Source organism: Procambarus clarkii, chromosome 58 (assembly GCF_040958095.1).
Source record: "Procambarus clarkii isolate CNS0578487 chromosome 58, FALCON_Pclarkii_2.0, whole genome shotgun sequence".
NCBI lineage: Eukaryota > Metazoa > Arthropoda > Malacostraca > Decapoda > Cambaridae > Procambarus > Procambarus clarkii.
The window spans coordinates 29546088-29569618 of record NC_091207.1 but is presented as its reverse complement, the minus strand read 5'-3'; the positions used below and the strand labels follow the sequence as shown (position 1 = coordinate 29569618).

The following is a 23531-nucleotide window of genomic DNA, read 5'->3' as shown; positions in this document are numbered from 1 at the left end:
ATGGAGGACCAGAAACATGGAGAGCTAAGCTGCTGGACGTGGCAACAAGAAACTTTCTAAGCCAGCACACCAAAGAACCAACAAGAATGAGAGGAGAAGATGAACCAGCAATGCTTGATTTGATATTTACCCTAAATGAATGGGATATAAGGGAAGTTAAGATGGAAGCGCCCTTGGGAATGAGTGACCACAGTGTATTGAATTTTGAGTACCTGGTAGAGCTAGGACTTATCTCCCCCCAAAAAGAACTAGGAATCAAAAGGCTGGCATACCGAAAGGGGAATTATGAACAGATGAGAAGTTTCCTAAGTGAAATACCTTGGGACACAGACCTCAGAGACAAGTCTGTACAGGGTATGATGGACTATGTTACCCAAAAGTGTCAGGAGGCAGCAAACAGGTTCATCCCGGCCCAAAGGGAAAAATCCGAGAAGCAACAGAAGAATCCATGGTATAATAGGGCATGTATGGAAGCGAAGAAACTGAACAAAAAGGCGTGGAGGAACTTCCGGAATAACAGAACACCAGAAAGCAGAGAGAGATACCAGAGAACCAGAAATGAGTACGTCAGGGTGAGAAGAGAAGCAGAGAAAAATTTTGAAAATGATATAGCAAACAAAGCCAAGACCGAACCAAAGCTACTCCACAGTCACATCAGAAGGAAAACAACAGTGAAAGAACAGGTATTGAAACTTAGAACAGGCGAGGACAGGTATACAGAGAATGACAGAGAGGTGTGTGAGGAACTCAACAAGAGGTTCCAGGAGGTCTTCACAATAGAACAGGGTGAGGTCACTGTGTTAGGAGAAAGGGAGGTAAACCAGGCGGCCTTGGAGGAGTTCGAAATTACGAGAGAGGAGGTCAAGAGACACCTGCTGGATCTGGATGTTAGAAAGGCTGTTGGTCCAGATGGGATCTCACCATGGGTACTGAAAGAGTGTGCAGAGGCACTTTGCCTGCCACTCTCCATAGTGTATAGTAAGTCACTAGAGACGGGAGACCTACCAGAAATATGGAAGACGGCGAATGTGGTCCCAATATACAAAAAGGGCGACAGACAAGAGGCACTGAACTACAGGCCAGTGTCCTTGACTTGTATACCATGCAAGGTGATGGAGAAGATCGTGAGAAAAAACCTGGTAACACATCTGGAGAGAAGGGACTTCTTGACAAATCGCCAACATGGATTCAGGGAGAGTAAATCTTGCCTTACAGGCTTGATAGAATTCTACGATCAGGTGACACAGATTAAGCAAGAAAGAGAGGGCTGGGCGGACTGCATTTTCTTGGATTGTCGGAAAGCCTTTGACACAGTACCGCATAAGAAGCTAGTACATAAGCTGGAGAGACAGGCAGGTGTAGTTGGTAAGGTGCTCCAGTGGTTAAGGGAGTATCTAAGCAATAGGAAGCAGAGAGTTACGGTGAGGGGTGAGACCTCCGATTGGCGTGAAGTCACCAGTGGAGTCCCACAGGGCTCTGTACTCGGTCCTATCTTGTTTCTGATATATGTAAATGATCTCCCGGAGGGTATCGATTCATTTCTCTCAATGTTTGCGGACGATGCTAAAATTATGAGAAGGATTAAAACAGAAGAGGACTGTTTGAGGCTTCAAGAAGACCTAGACAAGCTGAAGGAATGGTCGAACAAATGGTTGTTAGAGTTTAACCCAACCAAATGTAATGTAATGAAGATAGGTGTAGGGAGCAGGAGGCCAGATACAAGGTATCATCTGGGAGAGGAAATTCTTCAGGAGTCAGAGAAGGAAAAAGACTTGGGGGTTGATATCACGCCAGACCTGTCTCCTGCAGCACATATCAAGCGGATAACATCAGCGGCATATGCCAGGCTGGCCAACATACGAACGGCATTCAGAAACTTGTGTAAAGAATCATTCAGAACTTTGTATACCACATATGTCAGGCCAATCCTGGAGTATGCAGCCCCAGCATGGAGTCCATATCTAGTCAAGGATAAGACTAAACTGGAAAAGGTTCAAAGGTTTGCCACCAGACTAGTACCCGAGCTGAGAGGTATGAGCTACGAGGAGAGACTACGGGAATTAAACCTCACTTCGCTGGAAGACAGAAGAGTTAGGGGGGACATGATCACCACATTCAAGATTCTGAAGGAGATTGATAGGGTAGATAAAGACAGTCTATTTAACACAAGGGGCACACGTACTAGGGGACACAGGTGGAAACTGAGTGCCCAAATGAGCCACAGAGATATTAGAAAGAACTTTTTTAGTGTCAGAGTGGTTGACAAATGGAATGCATTAGGAAGTGATGTGGTGGAGGCTGACTCCATACACAGTTTCAAGTGTAGATATGACAGAGCCCGATAGGCTCAGGAATCTGTACACCTGTTGATTGACGGTTGAGAGACGGGACCAAAGAGCCAGAGCTCAAACCCCGCAAACACAACTAGGTGAGTACAACTAGGTGAGTACACACACACACACACACACACACACACACACACACATATATATATATATATATATATATATATATATATATATATATATATATATATATATATATATATATATATATATATATATATATATATGTAACGATTCGAGAAAGAGACCTGGGAGTGGATGTGACACCTAATCTAACTCCTGAGGCACATATAAATAGGATAACGACAGCAGCGTACTCTACACTGGCGAAAATTAGAACTTCATTCAGAAACCTAAATGAGGAAGCTTTTAGGGCGCTTTACACTGCCTACGTGAGACCCGTCTTAGAGTATGCCGCGCCATCGTGGAGCCCCCACCTGAAGAAACACATAAAGAAACTGGAGAAGGTTCAGAGGTTTGCGACGAGGCTTGTCCCAGAGCTACGAGGGATGGGATATGAAGAGCGGCTGAAGGAACTGAACCTTACGACACTAGAGAAAAGAAGGGAGAGAGGAGATATGATAGGGACATATAAAATACTCAGGGGAATTGACAAAGTGGAAATAGATGAAATGTTCACACGTAATAATAACAGAACGAGGGGACATGGGTGGAAACTGGAAACTCAGATGAGTCACAGAGATGTTAGGAAGTTTTCTTTTAGCGTGAGAGTAGTAGAAAAATGGAATGCACTTGGGGAACAGGTTGTGGAAGCAAATACTATTCATACTTTTAAAACTAGGTATGATAGGGAAATGGGACAGGAGTCATTGCTGTAAACAACCGATAGCTAGAAAGGCGGGATCCAAGAGTCAATGCTCGATCCTGCAAGCACATATAGGTGAGTACATATATATATATATATATATATATATATATATATATATATATATATATATATATATATATATATATGTCGTACCTAGTAGCCAGAACGCACTTCTCGGCCTACTATGCAAGGCCCGATTTGCCTAATAAGCCAAGTTTTCCTGAATTAATATATTTTCTCTATTTTTTTTCTTATGAAATGATAAAGCTACCCATTTCATTATGTATGAGGTCAATTTTTTTTATTGCAGTTAGAATTAACTTAGATATATGACCGAACCTAACCAACCCTACCTAACCAAACCTATCTTTATAGGTTAGGTTAGGTTAGGTAGCCGAAAAAGTTAGGTTAGGTTAGGTTAGGTAGTCGAAAAACAATTAATTCATGGAAACTTGGCTTATTAGGCAAATCGGGCCTTGCATAGTAGGCTGAGAAGTACATTCTGGTTACTAGGTACGACATATATACATATATATATATATATATATATATATATATATATATATAAATATATATATATATATATATATATATATATATATATATATATATATATATAGATATAGATATAGATATATATATATATATATATATTTTTTTTTTTTTATAAAAGTTTGTGAGGGTACTACCTCTGGTGCCAATGTGGGGACCCATAGCCTCGGAGAAGAAAATAAAAAGTATTCAGAGGAGACCTTTGTTATGATCTCAGCCTGCAGGAGAAACGAGTCTCCCTCCTTGAGAGTTATTCATCAAGCCTGACCTGATTAGAAGGTCTAGCAAATATTGAGGTGATAACCCATATGTAAAATAGTTGCTTGGATATGTATAACAATTTAAGATTATGGGCAATGAAGAAGATAACAGATAAATGACTGGCTAGGAGATGTGGACATTTTGCTGGAGGCGTGAGGCTCGCTTCTGGAGGGGCTTTGACCTCACTTGAGTGCCAGACATCGCAGGGGAAAGCCGCGCTCCGTTGAGCTCCCGTCAGAAGGGAACCCCTAGTGATATATCTCTAAGAGAAGAGAAGTGTGTAGACGTGCCAGCTGTGGAACTGAGCTGGGAACGTTGTGGTCTCAAGTCCTGGTCGACGAAGTGTTTATTAAACCGCCCAGAGGCATTATTGTGGGCCGTGGAAGCGCCTTGACCAAGCTCTGTCAGAGGGACAGCGCCCTCGACCAGACGATCTGTGGTAAGCACGATATACGCCAGTTCATAGTGATTGCTTGTAGTTGGTCGTGTGCCCAGCGACAGTAGCAACGTTTATTGATAAGTTAGACATGTTTTAATAAGGCAGAAAGCCTAAAATAAGAGAGTGGAGAGGGAGGAACACGGAGCGACGTCCGTCCCCTCTGAGTGCTGGCAGGCAACTGAGTGAGCCCGGCTCCCGACGGCGGAGGCCTCACTCAGGATGAGGCGGAGTGAGTGAGGCCCGCCGGGCGAGGTGGAGTATGCACCCGCCCAAAACGGGGGAGTCCACTCTCACTGTATGTAGAGGACAGATAGAGGTTTGAGGCAAACATATTGTGTGATTATTTGCGTTTATGTGTTAAAGGGGAAACATTTTTATTGGAGTGTCAATGGGTTGCAGGTTCGTCTTTGGGGAAGAAGTTGCTGTGAACTTCGATGCCAGCACAGATGAAGTATGTATCTATAAGCTATAAGCATAAGTATCTATAAGCAGCTTTACTCATATCTAGCCAAACTCAATATACTTAGCCCATGCCAATATGGCTTCAGGCCCAAAAAAAGCACTAACGATGCACTTATTAGTATGCTTAACTCAATTCATACAGCTCTTGATAAAAATGAGTTCCCTGTTGGGTTATTTGTGGACCTGCGTAAAGCTTTCGATACTGTCAACCACCAAAACCTTCTTCTTAAATTACATCATTATGGTGTCAGAGGACACTCCCTTCAATACCTCAAATCCTACCTTACTGACAGGCTCCAATGTGTTTCTGTGAATAATACAATTTCGCCCACCCTACCCATCAACATTGGTGTTCCCCAGGGCAGCATACTTGGCCCTCTCCTCTTTCTCATCTACATTAATGACCTTCCAAATGCCTCCCAACACCTCAAACCAATCCTATTTGCTGACGACACAACCTTCATTTACTCCAGTCCTGATCCCCTTGCTCTAAATGCCACAGTAAATACTGAGCTAAATAAAGTCCATCTGTGGCTAACTGCCAACAAACTCACCCTTAACATTGACAAAACTTTCTATATTCTGTTTGGCAATAAATCCTCTAATCAAATAAATCTCAAAATAAACAATACCCAAATTTGTAACAAATTAGATGGCAAATTCCTTGGCATTCTCATTGACCACAAGCTGAATTTCCAGGGACACATTCTAAACATATCAAAAAAAGTTTCAAAAACTGTGGGCATTCTTTCTAAGATCAGATATTATGTACCACGCCCTGCCCTGGTGACTCTCTATTACTCCCTTATCTATCCATATCTCAACTATGGTATTTGTGCTTGGGGCTCTACTACCCAAAATCACTTACGTCCTCTAATTACTCAACACAAAGCTGCTATTAGGACAATATCCAATTCTGGCCCCAGACATCACTCGGTACCCCTATTCAAATCCCTGAATATGTTAGACATTAAGTCACTGCACATTCTCTCATGTGTACTATACATATACAAAACGCTAAATTGTAATGCCAATCCTGATCTCAAAAGCTTCATAGAAGGTTGTAACAGAACCCATGAGCACCACACCAGAAATAAATACAGTTTTGATATTCCTAGAGTACGACTTAATCAAACCAGAAATGCTCTACAAATCAAGGGGCCCAGGATGTGGAATGACCTTCCCAACCATGTTAAAGACAGTACCTCTCTCAACCAGTTTAAGTTAAAAACGAAGCTATACCTAATAAATTCCCTGTAACCTACCTTACCTCTCTATTGTCAACCCATGTATGTTTTTTTTTTTTTTTTTGTTTTACAAATCAACGCTGTTTTAATGTAATTTTCTGTAATAATTTGTAATTGTATTTGTGCTGTTTTTTTCAACAATGTTCCCCCCTCTTTTACCTCTATTTTTATTTGTACTCAACGCATTTTTTTCTTTTTACCCATTAGTTTTAAGCTTTAGTCAGTAGTGTTTTTTCCTGCCCGAAACGCTTTGCGTAATAGTGGCTTTAGGCATTGTATGTACTAGCTCCTATCTATAAAGCCAACAAACTTTGTAAAATCTCTTTATGTATGTACCTTTGCCTAAATAAAAATTATTATTATTATTATATTATTAAAAGTAGTTGATGAGACTCCTAGGTAGTGGAGGCGAGGACCTCGAGCTGTGAGGAGAAGCAGTGAAGAGGAGTGTCACGTGCTTCTGTAGAGGTGGAGAAGCACCATAGTTGCTCGAGGAAACTTCATGGTGTAGCAGCCAAGAGAGCTGTGGAGGAACCTAGCAGAAGGGTGAAGCACCGTAGTTGCTCAAAGAAACTTCATGATAGCAGCCTGGAGGAGCTGCAGAGGATCCTGGTAGTGAAGCCCGGAAGAACCTGAAGATATCAGGGTAGTGAACTTCCAGAGGTGGAAGGGAAGTTCTGGTGGATTACTTATAGGGAGTTGATAGTGTTTGGTTGTCATTAGTGTGCAAGACGCAGTGAGAGGTGAGTGACTGTTTGCATTCTTATGTCAAGGAGTGTTTTATACTGAAGTTTAGAGTTAAGTGTCAAGGAGTGTTTTATACTGAAGTTTAGAGTTACAGTCGTAGGCTGGATTACCTACAGACGTATGCGTTCTAGGACTGATAGAGTGATCGATTGATCATTGTTGTGTATCAAGGAACATTTATACTGATACGTGTTATTGCATTCATATGCTGATTTTCTTTGTACACATTTATAGATACATATATATATTTCTCTTGTTGATAGTGCAACAGTGTATGTAGACTTGATCAACTTGAGGTGGTTGATAGTATCAGGTGGTGAACCAGGAGATAGGATACCACTTGATAAGCTGATAATAGAGTTCTGATGGTGTTGGAGTGCAACCTGACTGTAATATTATAGAGTATAGGATTCATTATTATTATGTGTGTATGTATCGTGTATGTGCTTTGTCCAGTAAATGTATCCCAATTTGCTGGTGTTTGCCCTTGTCCTAGTGAGGCTTCCCAGGAAATAGTAAAGAAAGAGAGAGAGAGAGAAAGAACCAAGAACCACTGCTGTGGACAGGGTAGAAGGTAATACTAATAAGTCAAAGGGGGATTGAGGAGATCATATTACCTAAGTAGAGAGTGGGGAGTCACAGCGGCTCGAGTGGGTGTGTGCACGTGACAACGAGGCTAAGTGTTGGAGCCGCATCCCCTAAACGTGTGACGTTGAGCCCCTCTCCAAGAGCCAGAAGCGCCAAGGGTGATCTCCTAGTGAGGTATAAGCACTCTAACGAGTTGTGGGTTGGGTTGTCCGTAGAGAAGGATCAACGACAACAACACCAACCAACCCACAGACTCTATAATAAATTGGGGGCCTGTCCGGGAGAGTGAACTGACACACCCACACCCTGTCCAAGAGTGGATTTGTACACCCTTGCTGAAATAGATAAACTGTGTGACCGCAGGTGTATATTCTCTCTCTTGGGAAGACTCACAGGACAAAGATGGATAAGGTGCAAGCGTTTGTGGAGTCAGGCAAGCCTGAGGACTTGGAAGGTTGCACGAGGGATCAATTGAAACAAATAGCAGAAAAATGTGGCATCAGGTTGAAAGCATCTAAAGTAGCTGGGATGAAGGATGAGATCCTGAGGCAGTTAAGAGCCAAAAATGAAGCAGCAGAGCAAGGGGCCCAGAAAGGAGCTGAAAGTGGAAAGGAGGATGATGGGCAGGATGAAGTGAGATCCCAGGGATCGAGTAGGAGCAGCAAGAGTAGCCGCAGTAGCAGGAGTAGCCGAAATAGGAGCTTGGAGAGATTCCAGTTAGATCTCCAGATGCAGCAACAACGAGAGGACAAGGAGAGACAGTTCCAGCTGGAAAAGATGAAATTAGAACTCCAGATGAAAAATGAAGCCGAGAAAGAAAAAGAGAAAACCAGACTGGAAATAGAAAAAGAGAAAACCAGAATAAGAGAACTGGAGTTGGAACAAGAAAAATAAAAAGCCCAGGTCGAAAAAGAAAAAGAGAGAACAAAACAAATGCAGATAGAAGCGAATAGAACCTTGGCTGAGCAAAGGATCGAACATGGGTTGCCAGAGAGCACCACCCAGGTATCACACCCACCAGATGTTAGGGTTAGGGAGAAGGACATTCCCTTGTTTGTTCCCGAAGAGGCGGAGAGCTTCTTCGAGCATTTTGAAAAAGTAGCCAGTATCAAGGAGTGGCCACAAGAGGAATGGGCCCAGCTGGTCCAGTTAAGATTGACCGGTGCAGCCAGGGAGGCATACACCCAATTGTCACTGGAAGAGTGCCAGGATTACACCACAGTAAAGAGCAGCATATTGCGCTCGTTTCAGTTAACCCCAGAAGCTTATAGGAAGCGCTTCAGAGAGATGATCAAAGTTGGAGCGTGTACGTTTGCTGAGACAGCAAGGGATCTGGAAAGACGATTCCAGAAGTGGATTGAGGCTGTTGGAGTTGGATCTTACGCTGACCTGAAGCAACTGATGGTCATGGAGAAGTTCTTGGAGATGATGCATCCCGAAACAAAGTTCAAGATCCAAGAAGCAGGGATAAAGGAGGTGAAAGATGCCGCAGATAGGGCGGATATGATTACTGAAGCGTACAAGAGCTTAAGGGAGAACAGAGTAAGAAGCGAGGTGAGACGCAGCAATGGCAGGTCCAGTGGAGTCTGGGGAGGAAGAAATTATGAGAGACCCAGAAGAGTCTGTGGTGAGAAAAATTTTGATAAATGGGCAGATAAAAGTAAGTACCCTAAAACTCAGAAGAGTAGGTCGCGCACTTCGTCTGAAAGTGAAGATAGAGGAGCTAAACGAGAAACTATTCGTTATCCAGGAAATCGAGAGTCCAGTAAAGCCCCACAGAGTGTAAGTAGTGTGCCTGGCCCGAGGAACTCTCATGCGAGTGGACAAAGTCAGAGCCGCTCTGGTACATATAGAAGAGATTTTTCCCAGGTGAGGTGTTACAATTGTAACGGATTGGGTCACGTGATGCGAGATTGTAGGCAGGGCAAGAGAATTGTGACCCTGGCCATGTGTGACCCCCGAAGTAAATATACTAATGTGTTCCGAGACAAACCACAGAAGATGAACTTAGTGAACGAGAGGTATAGGACGTTCATGAGTAAAGGTTGGATCAGTATAGGAGGCCAACCTGAAGTAGAAGTTGGTATCTTAAGAGATACCGGAGCTAATCAGAGCTTGATTACGAGAAGCCTGATTGGGAATGATCGACGATTAGCTGGCAGGGGGAAGATGAGAGTATATGGGTTACTGTCTGAGAGTGACATGCTCGTATGTGCTGTCCAGCTAAGGTCGGAATATGTGTCGGCAGAGGTGATGTTGGGAGTGTGCCCCGTCAAAACAGAGCCGCACACGGAAGCTGTTTGGATTGAGTTGGGCGAAGAAGCTGATGATATTGTGATAGGAGTGATATGTAGGCCACCGGATTTGGACGGAGTGGGGGCGGAGCATCTATGGGATGAAATATCTAGAGCGTCTGGATCTGACAGTGTTTGTGTCATGGGTGACTTTGATTTTGGCGGAATGGGCTGGTTGAGCAAAGCAGGGAGTAGTGAAGCAGAGGATTTTCTGGAATTGATTGACGATTGCTTTCTTACGCAACACATTGGGGAGCCAGCACGGGAAAATGATATTTTGGATTTGGTGTTGACTAGCAGGGAAACGCAGGTTAGTGACGTCGAGGTGGGGAGTGAGCTGGGGAGCAGTGATCGCGGGGAGGTCGGATTTGGCATGGAGTGGAATGGACCAGTGGGAGAAAATTCTGTTAAAGTGCCAGATTTTCGAAAAGCTGATTTTGATAGCCTAGGAAGTTTTTTGGGTCAAATTGATTGGAAGGGCTTGGGTGTGGGGTGTGGGCCGGTCTTGGAGCGAGACATGAGCCCAGCGATGGGTGACTTGGGTGGGGATTTCGATGTGGATTCAATATATAACTTGTTTGGGAATATTCTGAACAAAGCACAGGAGCGTAGTATGCCGTACAAATTGAATAGATCGTGTGCTGGTGACCCAAAGTGGATGACAAGGAATTTGAGGAACCTTATAGGTGGGGGGGGAGCTTGGTGCAAAAGGATTGGAAGTGGGGAGGTCACTTTGGAACAGGAATTCGTGCGGCTGGTTGGAGATGTTAGGGGGGAGATGGGGAGAGCAGGGGGGGGCTGTGGGGTTCGCATAGCGGGGCGGGCAGGGACGGGTCCTAAAGGGTTTTTTCAGTTGTATCGTGCTGGGACTGGGGAGGGGATGGGTCCATTGGGAGCTGAGACGGGTCGGGTAGCGGATGGTGATGAAGAGATGGGTGGTGTTTTTGGTGGGTATTTTGTGTCTGTATTTACTGAGGGGGAACTTGACAATGTGCCTTCGGCCGAGCAAGTCTGTGTGGGTGGGGACGAGGACGGGTTGGCGAGTTTGGCAGTTGCCGGGGAGGATGTTCTTGAACAAGTGGTGGGGCTCGGACCAGACAAGTCCCCGGGGCCGGGTGAAGTGTTTGCTGGGGTGCTTGGGGAATGCAAGGGGGAGCTTTGTGACCCACTGTCAACCATATTTGGTGGATCGGTGGAGTCAGGCAGAGTGCCAGAGTTTTGGAGGGTTGCTGGTGTGATGCCAGTTTTTGGGAGGGGGAGATAGATCACTTGCGTCTGGCTGTCGACCGGTTGGCCTGGCGTCTGTTGTGGGAGGGTTGCTCGAATCTATAATAGCGGGTGGGATTCGTCTTCGTCTTGAGGAACATGAATTGGTAGTTGGGTCGCAGCATGGTTTTGTGGGTGGCCGTTCATGTTTGACAAATTTGTTGTCTTTTTGTTCTAGCATTGTTGGGGCAGTTGATGGTGGTGGGGGTTGCGATGTTGTGTGCCTTGACTTTGGCAAGGCTTTTGGTGCAGTGCCGCATGAAAGACTGATTGGGGGGGTGGAGTCTCGTGGTATTGGGGGTGCTGTGTTGGGCTGGATTGGGGCGTGGCTGTGCCGGGGGGGGCGGAGAGTTGGTGTGGGTGGAATCAAGTCAGAGTGGGAGGGTGTTGTGGGTGGAGTGCCTCGGGGCTCTGTCCTGGGACCTCTGTTGTTTGTAGTATATGTAGGTGATTTGGATTCGGGTTTGAGTAGCAACATTTGCAAGTTTGCCGATGGTGCGGGGGTCGGTGGGGAGGTTGGTTCGGGGGAGGACTCACTATCACTTCGGGTTGATCTGGGTGGGGTTTTGGAGTGGTCGGGGGATTGGCGGATGCAGTTTGGTGCTGATGGGTGTGGAGTTCTGGGGTTGGGTGGTGATGGTGGAGTTGCGGGATACGAGCTGGGTGGTGTTGTGATTGCGGGGTCGGATTGCGAGGGGGATCTGGGAGTTGTGATTGGTAGGAGTTTGGGACAAGGGGATCAATGCATGGATGTTCGTGGTAAGGCAAGTCGGACTCTTGGATTTGTTGGTCGCAGCGTTGGTAACGGGGCACCTGGTGTGGTTCTCGGGCTGTATCTTGCTCTAGTTGGGCCCCATTTGGATTGTGCAGTTCGGTTTTGGTCGCCATGTTATAGAATGGATGTGGGTTCACTTGAACGTGTCCAGCGTGGGATGGCTGAGTTGGTTCCCCAAATTAGAGGTCTTTCGTGTGAAGAAAGATTAACGGAGCTTGGGTTGCATTCGCTGGAAAGGCGGAGAGTTGGGGGTGGCATGGTGGAGGTTTGCAGGTGGATGAATGGACATAACCGGGGGGATATTAATAGGGTATTAAAAGTATCAACACAGGACAGAACACGAAACAATGGATATAAATTGGATAAGTTTAGATTTAGGAAAGACTTGGGTAAATACTGGTTCAGTAACAGGGTTGTTGATTTGTGGAACCAATTGCCGCGTAACATTGTGGAGGTGGGGTCCCTCGATTGTTTCAAGCACGGGTTGGACAAGTATATGAGTGGGATTGGGTGGTTATAGAATAGGAGCTGCCTCGTATGGGCCAATAGGCCTTCTGCGGTTACCTTTGTTCTTATGTTCTTATGTTCTTACATACCTGTTCCAGGAGTCCAAGTGATCCTGGGGAGTGACTTGTGCGGGACAAAGGTGTTGCCAAGAGTCATAGCGGAGACTGTGCCAGAGGAGTGCCCAGAAGGCCACGGCACGGGTGGGACACCTGAGAGTGTGAACCTGACTGACATCCGAGGAGATGAGCCAGGAGACCGCCAAGCCATTGAGTACCCTGTCTCGGTAGTGATGAAGGCAGAGGTGGCCGACGAGAAAGACGCTGGAGAAGATGAGACAGTGTCGATTCAACTGGTAGAAGATATCGACGTAGATATAGCATGGCTGTTTGATGAAGGTCCAGCCCAGAAAAATGAAGTCTCGGGGAGGTCAAAAGTGAAGATGACCCAGCCGAAGAAGAATCATGTGAAGAGAGCGGACCTGAGTAGAGCCCAGACTGCTGAAATTAAGAGTCGAAAGGCGAATGCAACTGTGCTGAGTAGGAATGAGGAAAGATGTGGACATACTGAGGACGGAAGTAGAGCGTCAAGTGGTCCACGAGCACAGAGGCATTTCGATAGTGGAGTTAAGTTGTTTGAGATGTCAGGAGTTCACATGTTTCACAGAAAACGTGGAGGAGAAATAGTGAAGAAGAATGATAGCCGAGAAAATGAAAGGAGAAGAGACAGTATGTGTGGAGAGATGCTTACGAGCACTCTAGGAGAGGTAAAGCGACATGTACGGTCGAGTGCTGCTGTATGTAGTACAGTGCTCGAAGAAACTTTTAGGGAACGAAGAAGAGTTGAAGGAGAAGAAATGTAGTTGTATAGAGGTGAAAAGTGTGGGAAGAGGAAGATGATACAAGCATGGAGGAATAGAGGAAAGCCGAGGACTCGGTGGGAGTCGAACAGGATGAGGTTTCAGATAAATGAGGAGACGAAAGGGAGGAGCGTCGGTGAAGACGAGGGAGTGAAGTATGATGACAGGAGACGAAAGTATAACGGCAGTAGATGGAAGTGTGAAGACGACAGAGGAGGCACAGACAGCAGATGTCTGACTCTGGACGTGAAGAGAAGAAGACGAGGAAACGGAGGGTGGAGACAGTAAGTAGAGTGGACCGATGGAGTGCAGGCGTCCACGGAGGACAGCCTAGCCAAGAGGTGCCAGAGAAGTCAGATCGTTTATGAAACGATCATGTTTCTGGAGAGTTGTGAGCCGGATGTTGCAAGGTGCAACGAACTAATTGTAGACTCCTAAGGGAGTACATAAGCAGATCAACCGGTCGAACCAATCGGTTGAAGAAAGAGACAGTGTGGTGGCGGATGTATTATCCCGAGCTTTGCCACTGGAATCACTCTCAAAAATAAGGGGAGGGGAGTGTTATGATCTCAGCCTGCAGGAGAAACGAGTCTCCCTCCTTGAGAGTTATTCATCAAGCCTGACCTGATTAGAAGGTCTAGCAAATATTGAGGTGATAACCCATATGTAAAATAGTTGCTTGGATATGTATAACAATTTAAGATTATGGGCAATGAAGAAGATAACAGATAAATGACTGGCTAGGAGATGTGGACATTTTGCTGGAGGCGTGAGGCTCGCTTCTGGAGGGGCTTTGACCTCACTTGAGTGCCAGACATCGCAGGGGAAAGCCGTGCTCCGTTGAGCTCCCGTCAGAAGGGAACCCCTAGTGATATATCTCTAAGAGAAGAGAAGTGTGTAGACGTGCCAGCTGTGGAACTGAGCTGGGAACGTTGTGGTCTCAAGTCCTGGTCGACGAAGTGTTTATTAAACCGCCCAGAGGCATTATTGTGGGCCGTGGAAGCGCCTTGACCAAGCTCTGTCAGAGGGACAGCGCCCTCGACCAGACGATCTGTGGTAAGCACGATATACGCCAGTTCATAGTGATTGCTTGTAGTTGGTCGTGTGCTCAGCGACAGTAGCAACGTTTATTGATAAGTTAGACATGTTTTAATAAGGCAGAAAGCCTAAAATAAGAGAGTGGAGAGGGAGGAACACGGAGCGACGTCCGTCCCCTCTGAGCGCTGGCAGGCAACTGAGTGAGCCCGGCTCCCGACGGCGGAGGCCCCTCCCTGAGTGAGTGAGGCGGAGTGAGTGAGGCCCGCCGGGCGAGGTGGAGTATGGACCCGCCCAAAACAGGGGAGTCCACTCTCACTGTATGTAGAGGACAGATAGAGGTTTGAGGCAAACATATTGTGTGATTATTTGCGTTTATGTGTTAAAGGGGAAACATTTTTATTGGAGTGTCGATGGGTTGCAGGTTTGTCTTTGGGGAAGAAGTTGCTGAGAACTTCGATGCCAGCACAGATGAAGTAGTTGATGAGACTCCAAGGTAGTGGAGGCGAGGACCTCAAGCTGTGAGGAGAAGCAGTGAAGAGGAGTGTCACGTGCTTCTGTAGAGGTGGAGAAGCACCATAGTTGCTCGAGGAAACTTCATGGTGTAGCAGCCAAGAGAGCTGTGGAGGAACCTAGCAGAAGGGTGAAGCACCGTAGTTGCTCAAGGAAACTTCATGATAGCAGCCTGGAGGAGCAGCAGAGGATCCTGGTAGTGAAGCCCGGAAGAACCTGAAGATATCAGGGTAGTGAACTTCCAGAGGTGGAAGGGAAGTTCTGGTGGATTACTTATAGGGAGTTGATAGTGTTTGGTTGTCATTAGTGTGCAAGACGCAGTGAGAGGTGAGTGACTGTTTGCATTCTTATGTCAAGGAGTGTTTTATACTGAAGTTTAGAGTTAAGTGTCAAGGAGTGTTTTATACTGAAGTTTAGAGTTACAGTCGTAGGCTGGATTACCTACAGACGTATGCGTTCTAGGACTGATATAGTGATCGATTGATCATTGTTGTGTATCAAGGAACATTTATACTGATACGTGTTATTGCATTCATATGCTGATTTTCTTTGTACACATTTATAGATACATATATATATATATTTCTCTTGTTGATAGTGCAACAGTGTATGTAGACTTGATCAACTTGAGGTGGTTGATAGTATCAGGTGGTGAACCAGGAGATAGGATACCACTTGATAAGCTGATGATAGAGTTCTGATGGTGTTGGAGTGCAACCTGACTGTAATATTATAGAGTATAGGATTCATTATTATTATATGTGTGTATGTATCGTGTATGTGCTTTGTCCAGTAAATGTATCCCAATTTGCTGGTGTTTCCCCTTGTCCTAGTGAGGCTTCCCAGGAAATAGTAAAGAAAGAGAGAGAGAGAGAAAGAACCAAGAACCACTGCTGTGGACAGGGTAGAAGGTAATACTAATAAGTCAAAGGGGGATTGAGGAGATCATATTACCTAAGTAGAGAGTGGGGAGTCACAGCGGCTCGAGTGGGTGTGTGCACGTGACAACGAGGCTAAGTGTTGGAGCCGCATCCCCTAAACGTGTGACGTTGAGCCCCTCTCCAAGAGCCAGAAGCGCCAAGGGTGATCTAGTGAGGTATAAGCACTCTAACGAGTTGTGGGTTGGGTTGTCCGTAGAGAAGGATCAACGACGACAACACCAACCAACCCACAGACTCTATAATACCTTGTGGTTTCTCACTGAACACTAATATTATCTTCTCCTACCACCCCCATTCTTTTGTATGTACACATATATATTTACTTTATTTGAACTTTGTTACAAAAAAGGAGTAACATATGGGTTACAAAGATGGTTATCATAGGTTGTCGAGTTCCTCCAGCTCCTCAGATGGCGGGCAGGAACCCTGGATGCAGTGCGCATTTCCCCTCTGTATCGCCACACTGAGGCGCTGGAAAAGAAAGCTTGCAGCTCTTGGGTCCCTTGTTGTTTCAATGAGCCTAGAACCCAGTTCCGTCAAAAAACTGGTAGCACTTTTACCCCAGGCGCCGAGTGTCTCAGAAGCAATGGGGACAAAATTGTAGTGGTGATCCAGTTCTCTATACTTACGGGATTTGGCTGCTTCCCTGTGGGTGGCAGCGCCACCTGGTTGTGCAACACTGAGGTTAATGTAGGTGTTAGCCAGGGTTGATACCCACGTGTAGTCCCACACTAACTGCTTGCCATTCTTCCAGGTGGATACCACTGTGATACCATCCGGGCGACCAATAAGAGCATCAGAGTTACGGGGCGTTAGGTAACGGGGCTCTCTTTCAGCTGGGCATCCAGCTGTGGTGAGGCTCCTCTTGATGATGTCGTTAACTTCACTGTGCCTCGAGTGCCATCCCCCTGTGCTTTGGCAGAGTAGGCCATGGTGGCCGTACCTGTCAGCCACCACCTCGCCGCAAATACACCTATATCTGGTGTGGATTGGGGCAGCAAGGCGGAGAGCCACAGTAATTCGGAGGGCGTGTGGTGTGAGACGTGTGCCAGTTGCCGACATTGAGGTTGCTAACAGGAAATCCCCTGCATGTGGTGCTGCTACTGCTGTGAGGCGAGCAATGTCGTGTTGTGTTGTTGCAGCACCCAGGCACTCTGCAGCAACTTGGTCTACAATGGGGCCATCCCAGCTGGATTCCTTGTGGGCTTTTGGGGATGGTGGTTGAGGTGATTGGCCTGCACGAGAGGCCCACTCTGTGGCACAGCGTGTAAAATTGGGATCATGTACACCTGCCAGCTGATGTAGGTGGGCAGGTAGAATTTCCTTCACAAGGTCGTCGGATGCTGATAAGGAGGACAGGAAGGCTGGAACAGCGATTTGCGTTGCTGTTCGAACTCCGAGGCCCCCAAGTCTTACGGGAAGAGAGGCTTGTTTCCACTGTAGGTCATCAAGAGAGAGGTTAAGGGCTTTTTCTAGCATTGATTTCAGTAACTGGTCATACTCACTTAGGTTTTGGCTACTGTAAGATGGTGAACACCTCAGAAAGTAGGTTAACCTGGGGAGGGATATATATATATATATATATATATATATATATGTATATATATATATATATATATATATATATATATATATATATATATATATATATATATATATATATATATATATATATATATATGTCGTACCTAGTAGCCAGAATGCACTTCTCAGCCTATTATGCAAGGCCCGATTTGCCTAATAAGCCAAGTTTTCTTGAATTATTATATTTTCTCTAATTTTTTTCTTATGAAATGATAAAGCTACCCATTTCATTATGTATGAGGTCAATTTTTTTTTATTGGAGTTAAATCTAACGTAGATATATGACCAAACCTAACCAACCCTACCTAACCTAACCTAACCTATCTTTATAGGTTAGGTTAGGTTAGGTAGCCGAAAAAGGTAGGTTAGGTTAGGTTAGGTAGGTTAGGTAGTCGAAAAACAATTAATTCATGAAAACTTGGCTTATTAGGCAAATTGGGCCTTGCATAGTAGGCTGAGAAGTGCGTTCTGGCTACTAGGTACGACATATATATATATAGATATATATATATATCGATATATATATATATATATATATATATATATATATATATATATATATATATATATATATATATATATATCTATATATATATATATATATATCTATATATATATATATATATATATATATATATATATATATATATATATATATATATATATATATATGTCGTACCTAGTAGCCAGAACGCACTTCTCAGCCTACTATGCAAGGCCCGATTTGCCTAATAAGCCAAGTTTTCCTGAATTAATATATTTTCTCTAATCTTTTTCTTATGATATGATAAAGCTACCCATTTCATTATGTATGAGGTCAATTTTGTTTTATTGGAGTTAAAATTAACGTAGATATATGACCGAACCTAACCAACCCTACCTAACCTAACCTAACCTATCTTTATAGGTTAGGTTAGGTAACCGAAAAAGTTAGGTTAGGTTAGGTTAGGTAGGTTAGGTAGTCGAAAAACAATTAATTCATGAAAACTTGGCTTATTAGGCAAATCGGGCCTTGCATAGTAGGCTGAGAAGACTGCTACCAAAATATATATATATATATATATATATATATATATATATATATATATATATATATATATATATATATATATATATATATATATATATTAGTATATTTTGGTAGCAGTCTTTCCTGTAGACATATATTATTAAATATGACCGAAAAAGTAAGATTAATAATTCTAACACGAATTTTCTCAATCTTTCGTACATTACGCTTCACTGTTGGAGGTAAATCAAAATCACTTCTCCAAAATTCATTTTTTATTTCTAGTCTGACGCGACACGGGCGCGTTTCGTAAAACTTATTACATTTTCAAAGACTTCACAAATAAACAACTGATTAGAACTTACGTATCTCTGATTTTATATCTACATTTGAGTGAGGTGGGAGGGGTGATGTGGCATTAACACAAGACAGAACAACAGGGGATATTAATAGGGTATTAAAAGTATCAACACAAGACAGAACAGAAACAATGGGTATTGAATAGAAGTGTTTGTAGAAAGCCTATTGGTCCATATTTCTTGATGCTTCTATATTGGAGCGGAGTCTTGAGGTGGGTAGAATATAGTTGTGCAATAATTGGCTGTTGATTGCTGGTGTTGACTTCTTGATGTGTAGTGCCTCGCAAACGTCAAGCCGCCTGCTATCGCTGTATCTATCGATGATTTCTGTGTTGTTTACTAGGATTTCTCTGGCGATGGTTTGGTTATGGGAAGAGATTATATGTTCCTTAATGGAGCCCTGTTGCTTATGCATCGTTAAACGCCTAGAAAGAGATGTTGTTGTCTTGCCTATATACTGGGTTTTTTGGAGCTTACAGTCCCCAAGTGGGCATTTGAAGGCATAGACGACGTTAGTCTCTTTTAAAGCGTTCTGTTTTGTGTCTGGAGAGTTTCTCATGAGTAGGCTGGCCGTTTTTCTGGTTTTATAGTAAATCGTCAGTTGTATCCTCTGATTTTTGTCTGTAGGGATAACGTTTCTATTAACAATATCTTTCAGGACCCTTTCCTCAGTTTTATGAGCTGTGGAAAAGAAGTTCCTGTAAAATAGTCTAATAGGGGGTATAGGTGTTGTGTTAGTTGTCTCTTCAGAGGTTGCATGGCTTTTCACTTTCCTTCTTATGATGTCTTCGATGAAACCATTGGAGAAGCCGTTATTGACTAGGACCTGCCTTACCCTACAGAGTTCTTCGTCGACTTGCTTCCATTCTGAGCTGTGGCTGAAAGCACGGTCGACGTATGCGTTAACAACACTCCTCTTGTACCTGTCAGGGCAGTCGCTGTTGGCATTTAGGCACATTCCTATGTTTGTTTCCTTAGTGTAGACTGCAGTGTGGAAACCTCCGCCCTTTTCCATGACTGTTACATCTAGAAAAGGCAGCTTCCCATCCTTTTCCGTCTCGTAAGTGAAACGCAGCACGGAACTCTGCTCAAATGCCTCCTTCAGCTCCTGCAGATGTCTGACATCAGGTACCTGTGTAAAAATGTCGTCAACATACCTGCAGTATATGGCCGGTTTCAAGTTCATGTCGACTAAGACTTTTTGCTCGATGGTACCCATGTAGAAGTTTGCAAACAGGACACCTAGGGGAGAACCCATGGCGACCCCATCTACTTGCTTATACATGTGCAAATCCGGGCTCAAGAAGGGTGCCTCTTTAGTACAAGCTTGGAGTAGTTTCCTCAGAATACTTTCTGGCATGTCAAGAGGAGTACAGGCTGGATCACGATACACTCTGTCGGCTATCATTCCGATTGTCTCGTCCACAGGTACGTTGGTAAACAGCGATTCTACGTCCAACGAGGCTCTTATCCCTGTGGCCCGTGTGCCCCGCAGTAAGTCCACAAATTCCTTTGGAGACTTCAGGCTGAAGGCGCAAGGAACATAAGGAGTCAGCAGGCCGTTGAGTCGCTTCGCCAGTCTGTACGTGGGTGTGGGTATCTGGCTAATGATTGGCCGAAGTGGGTTTCCAGGCTTGTGCGTCTTGACATTTCCATACGCATATCCAGGTTTATATTCCCCAATGATCTTTGGCAGGTGGAGTCCGGATTTCTTGGCGTTCACAGTTTCGATCAGTTTGTTGACCTTTGCTTTTAATTCGGCTGTAGTGTCCTTCGTTACCCTTTGGAACTTAGTTTGGTCAGAGAGTATGATGTTCATTTTCGCCAGATATTCGTCTTTTTTAAGAATGACATATATTGGCGACTTGTCACCTCTCCTGACAACTATCTCCTTGTTCTCACGAAGGCTTTTAGCTGCCGCTTTAAGCTCGGGGGACAGTATGGTGCTTCTGTAGTGGCCTCGATTCTTTCCTCCTTCTGCAATAAGTTCTGCTTGTAAGGTATCTTTGGTAGTGACCTTCTTTTGTGTCTCGAGGTCGAATATGTCGTCCACTCGTCAAACGAGTGGAGAAATAGCAACATCGACCATAGTATCCGTACCCGCATTGAACAACACCTCGACATCCTCACAGACCAACATCACCTCAGCACTGAAACAAGGATTATCAAGAAACTAACAACATTATATGGAGGACCTATGGCAATTCCACGACCAAGAGATGGCTTCCTGAACCTTGCAGGAATTAACCTCACTGAGGACCAAGTCACTCTCCTAAATCTGGGCATAAACTGTCATGTTATGTCCAGACCGAGTGAAATGGCCCGGAAAGTAGAGTTGGAAATTCTGTTGGACGACATATTCGACCTCGAGACACAAAAGAAGGTCACTACCAAAGATACCTTACAAGCAGAACTTATTGCAGAAGGAGGAAAGAATCGAGGCAACTACAGAAGCACCATACTGTCCCCCGAGCTTAAAGCGGCAGCTAAAAGCCTTCGTGAGAACAAGGAGATAGTTGTCAGGAGAGGTGACAAGTCGCCAATATATGTCATTCTTAAAAAAGACGAATATCTGGCGAAAATGAACATCATACTCTCTGACCAAACTAAGTTCCAAAGGGTAACGAAGGACACTACAGCCGAATTAAAAGCAAAGGTCAACAAACTGATCGAAACTGTGAACGCCAAGAAATCCGGACTCCACCTGCCAAAGATCATTGGGGAATATAAACCTGGATATGCGTATGGAAATGTCAAGACGCACAAGCCTGGAAACCCACTTCGGCCAATCATTAGCCAGATACCCACACCCACGTACAGACTGGCGAAGCGACTCAACGGCCTGCTGACTCCTTATGTTCCTTGCGCCTTCAGCCTGAAGTCTCCAAAGGAATTTGTGGACTTACTGCGGGGCACACGGGCCACAGGGATAAGAGCCTCGTTGGACGTAGAATCGCTGTTTACCAACGTACCTGTGGACGAGACAATCGGAATGATAGCCGACAGAGTGTATCGTGATCCAGCCTGTACTCCTCTTGACATGCCAGAAAGTATTCTGAGGAAACTACTCCAAGCTTGTACTAAAGAGGCACCCTTCTTGAGCCCGGATGGGCACATGTATAAGCAAGTAGATGGGGTCGCCATGGGTTCTCCCCTAGGTGTCCTGTTTGCAAACTTCTACATGGGTACCATCGAGCAAAAAGTCTTAGTCGACATGAACTTGAAACCGGCCATATACTGCAGGTATGTTGACGACATTTTTACACAGGTACCTGATGTCAGACATCTGCAGGAGCTGAAGGAGGCATTTGAGCAGAGTTCCGTGCTGTGTTTCCCTTACGAGACGGAAAAGGATGGGAAGCTGCCTTTTCTAGATGTAACAGTCATGGAAAAGGGCGGAGGTTTCCACACTGCAGTCTACACTAAGGAAACAAACATAGGAATGTGCCTAAATGCCAACAGCGACTGCCCTGACAGGTACAAGAGGAGTGTTGTTAACGCATACGTCGACCGTGCTCTCAGCCACAGCTCAGAATGGAAGCAAGTCGACGAAGAACTCTGTAGGGTAAGGCAGGTCCTAGTCAATAACGGCTTCTCCAATGGTTTCATCGAAGACATCATAAGAAGGAAAGTGAAAAGCCATGCAACCTCTGAAGAGACAACTAACACAACACCTATACCCCCTATTAGACTATTTTACAGGAACTTCTTTTCCACAGCTCATAAAACTGAGGAAAGGGTTCTGAAAGATATTGTTAATAGAAACGTTATCCCTACAGACAAAAATCAGAGGATACAACTGACGATTTACTATAAAACCAGAAAAACGGCCAGCCTACTCATGAGAAACTCTCCAGACACAAAACAGAACGCTTTAAAAGAGACTAACGTCGTCTATGCCTTCAAATGCCCACTTGGGGACTGTAAGCTCCAAAAAACCCAGTATATAGGCAAGACAACAACATCTCTTGCTAGGCGTTTAACGATGCATAAGCAACAGGGCTCCATTAAGGAACATATAATCTCTTCCCATAACCAAACCATCGCCAGAGAAATCCTAGTAAACAACACAGAAATCATCGATAGATACAGCGATAGCAGGCGGCTTGACGTTTGCGAGGCACTACACATCAAGAAGTCAACACCAGCAATCAACAGCCAATTATTGCACAACTATATTCTACCCACCTCAAGACTCCGCTCCAATATAGAAGCATCAAGAAATATGGACCAATAGGCTTTCTACAAACACTTCTATTCAATACCCATTGTTTCTGTTCTGTCTTGTGTTGATACTTTTAATACCCTATTAATATCCCCTGTTGTTCTGTCTTGTGTTAATGCCACATCACCCCTCCCACCTCACTCAAATGTAGATATAAAATCAGAGATACGTAAGTTCTAATCAGTTGTTTATTTGTGAAGTCTTTGAAAATGTAATAAGTTTTACGAAACGCGCCCGTGTCGCGTCAGACTAGAAATAAAAAATGAATTTTGGAGAAGTGATTTTTGATTTACCTCCAACAGTGAAGCGTAATGTACGAAAGATTGAGAAAATTCGTGTTAGAATTATTAATCTTACTTTTTCGGTTATATTTAATAATATATATATATATATATATATATATATATATATATATATATATATATATGTCGTACCTAGTAGCCAGAACGCCACTCTCAGCCTACTATGCAAGGCCCGATTTGCCTAATAAGCCAAGTTTTCATGAATTAATGTTTTTTCGACTACCTAACCTAACTTTTTTTGGTACCTAACCTAACCTAACCTATAAAGATAGGTTAGGTTAGGTTAGGTAGGGTTGGTTAGGTTCGGTCATATATCTCCGTTAATTTTAACTCCAATAGAAAAAAATTGACCTCATACATAATGAAATGGGTAGCTTTATCATTTCATTAGAAAA

General features: G+C 44.3%; 1 protein-coding gene across 1 annotated transcript; it reads left to right on the top strand.

Moving 5' to 3' along the window:
* The first annotated feature begins 9672 nt into the window (after nt 1-9672).
* On the top strand, nt 9673-11028 carry LOC138353608 (uncharacterized). The gene has a single exon (XM_069306806.1). It carries the CDS (start codon nt 9673-9675, stop codon nt 11026-11028), a length of 1356 nt encoding a protein of 451 aa, XP_069162907.1.
* Nucleotides 11029-23531: the final 12503 nt, after the last annotated feature.

Excerpts from the sequence above, each read along its gene's own strand:
- LOC138353608 (XM_069306806.1), top strand. The coding sequence starts at position 9,673 with ATGCTCGTATGTGCTGTCCAGCTAAGGTCGGAATATGTGTCGGCAGAG.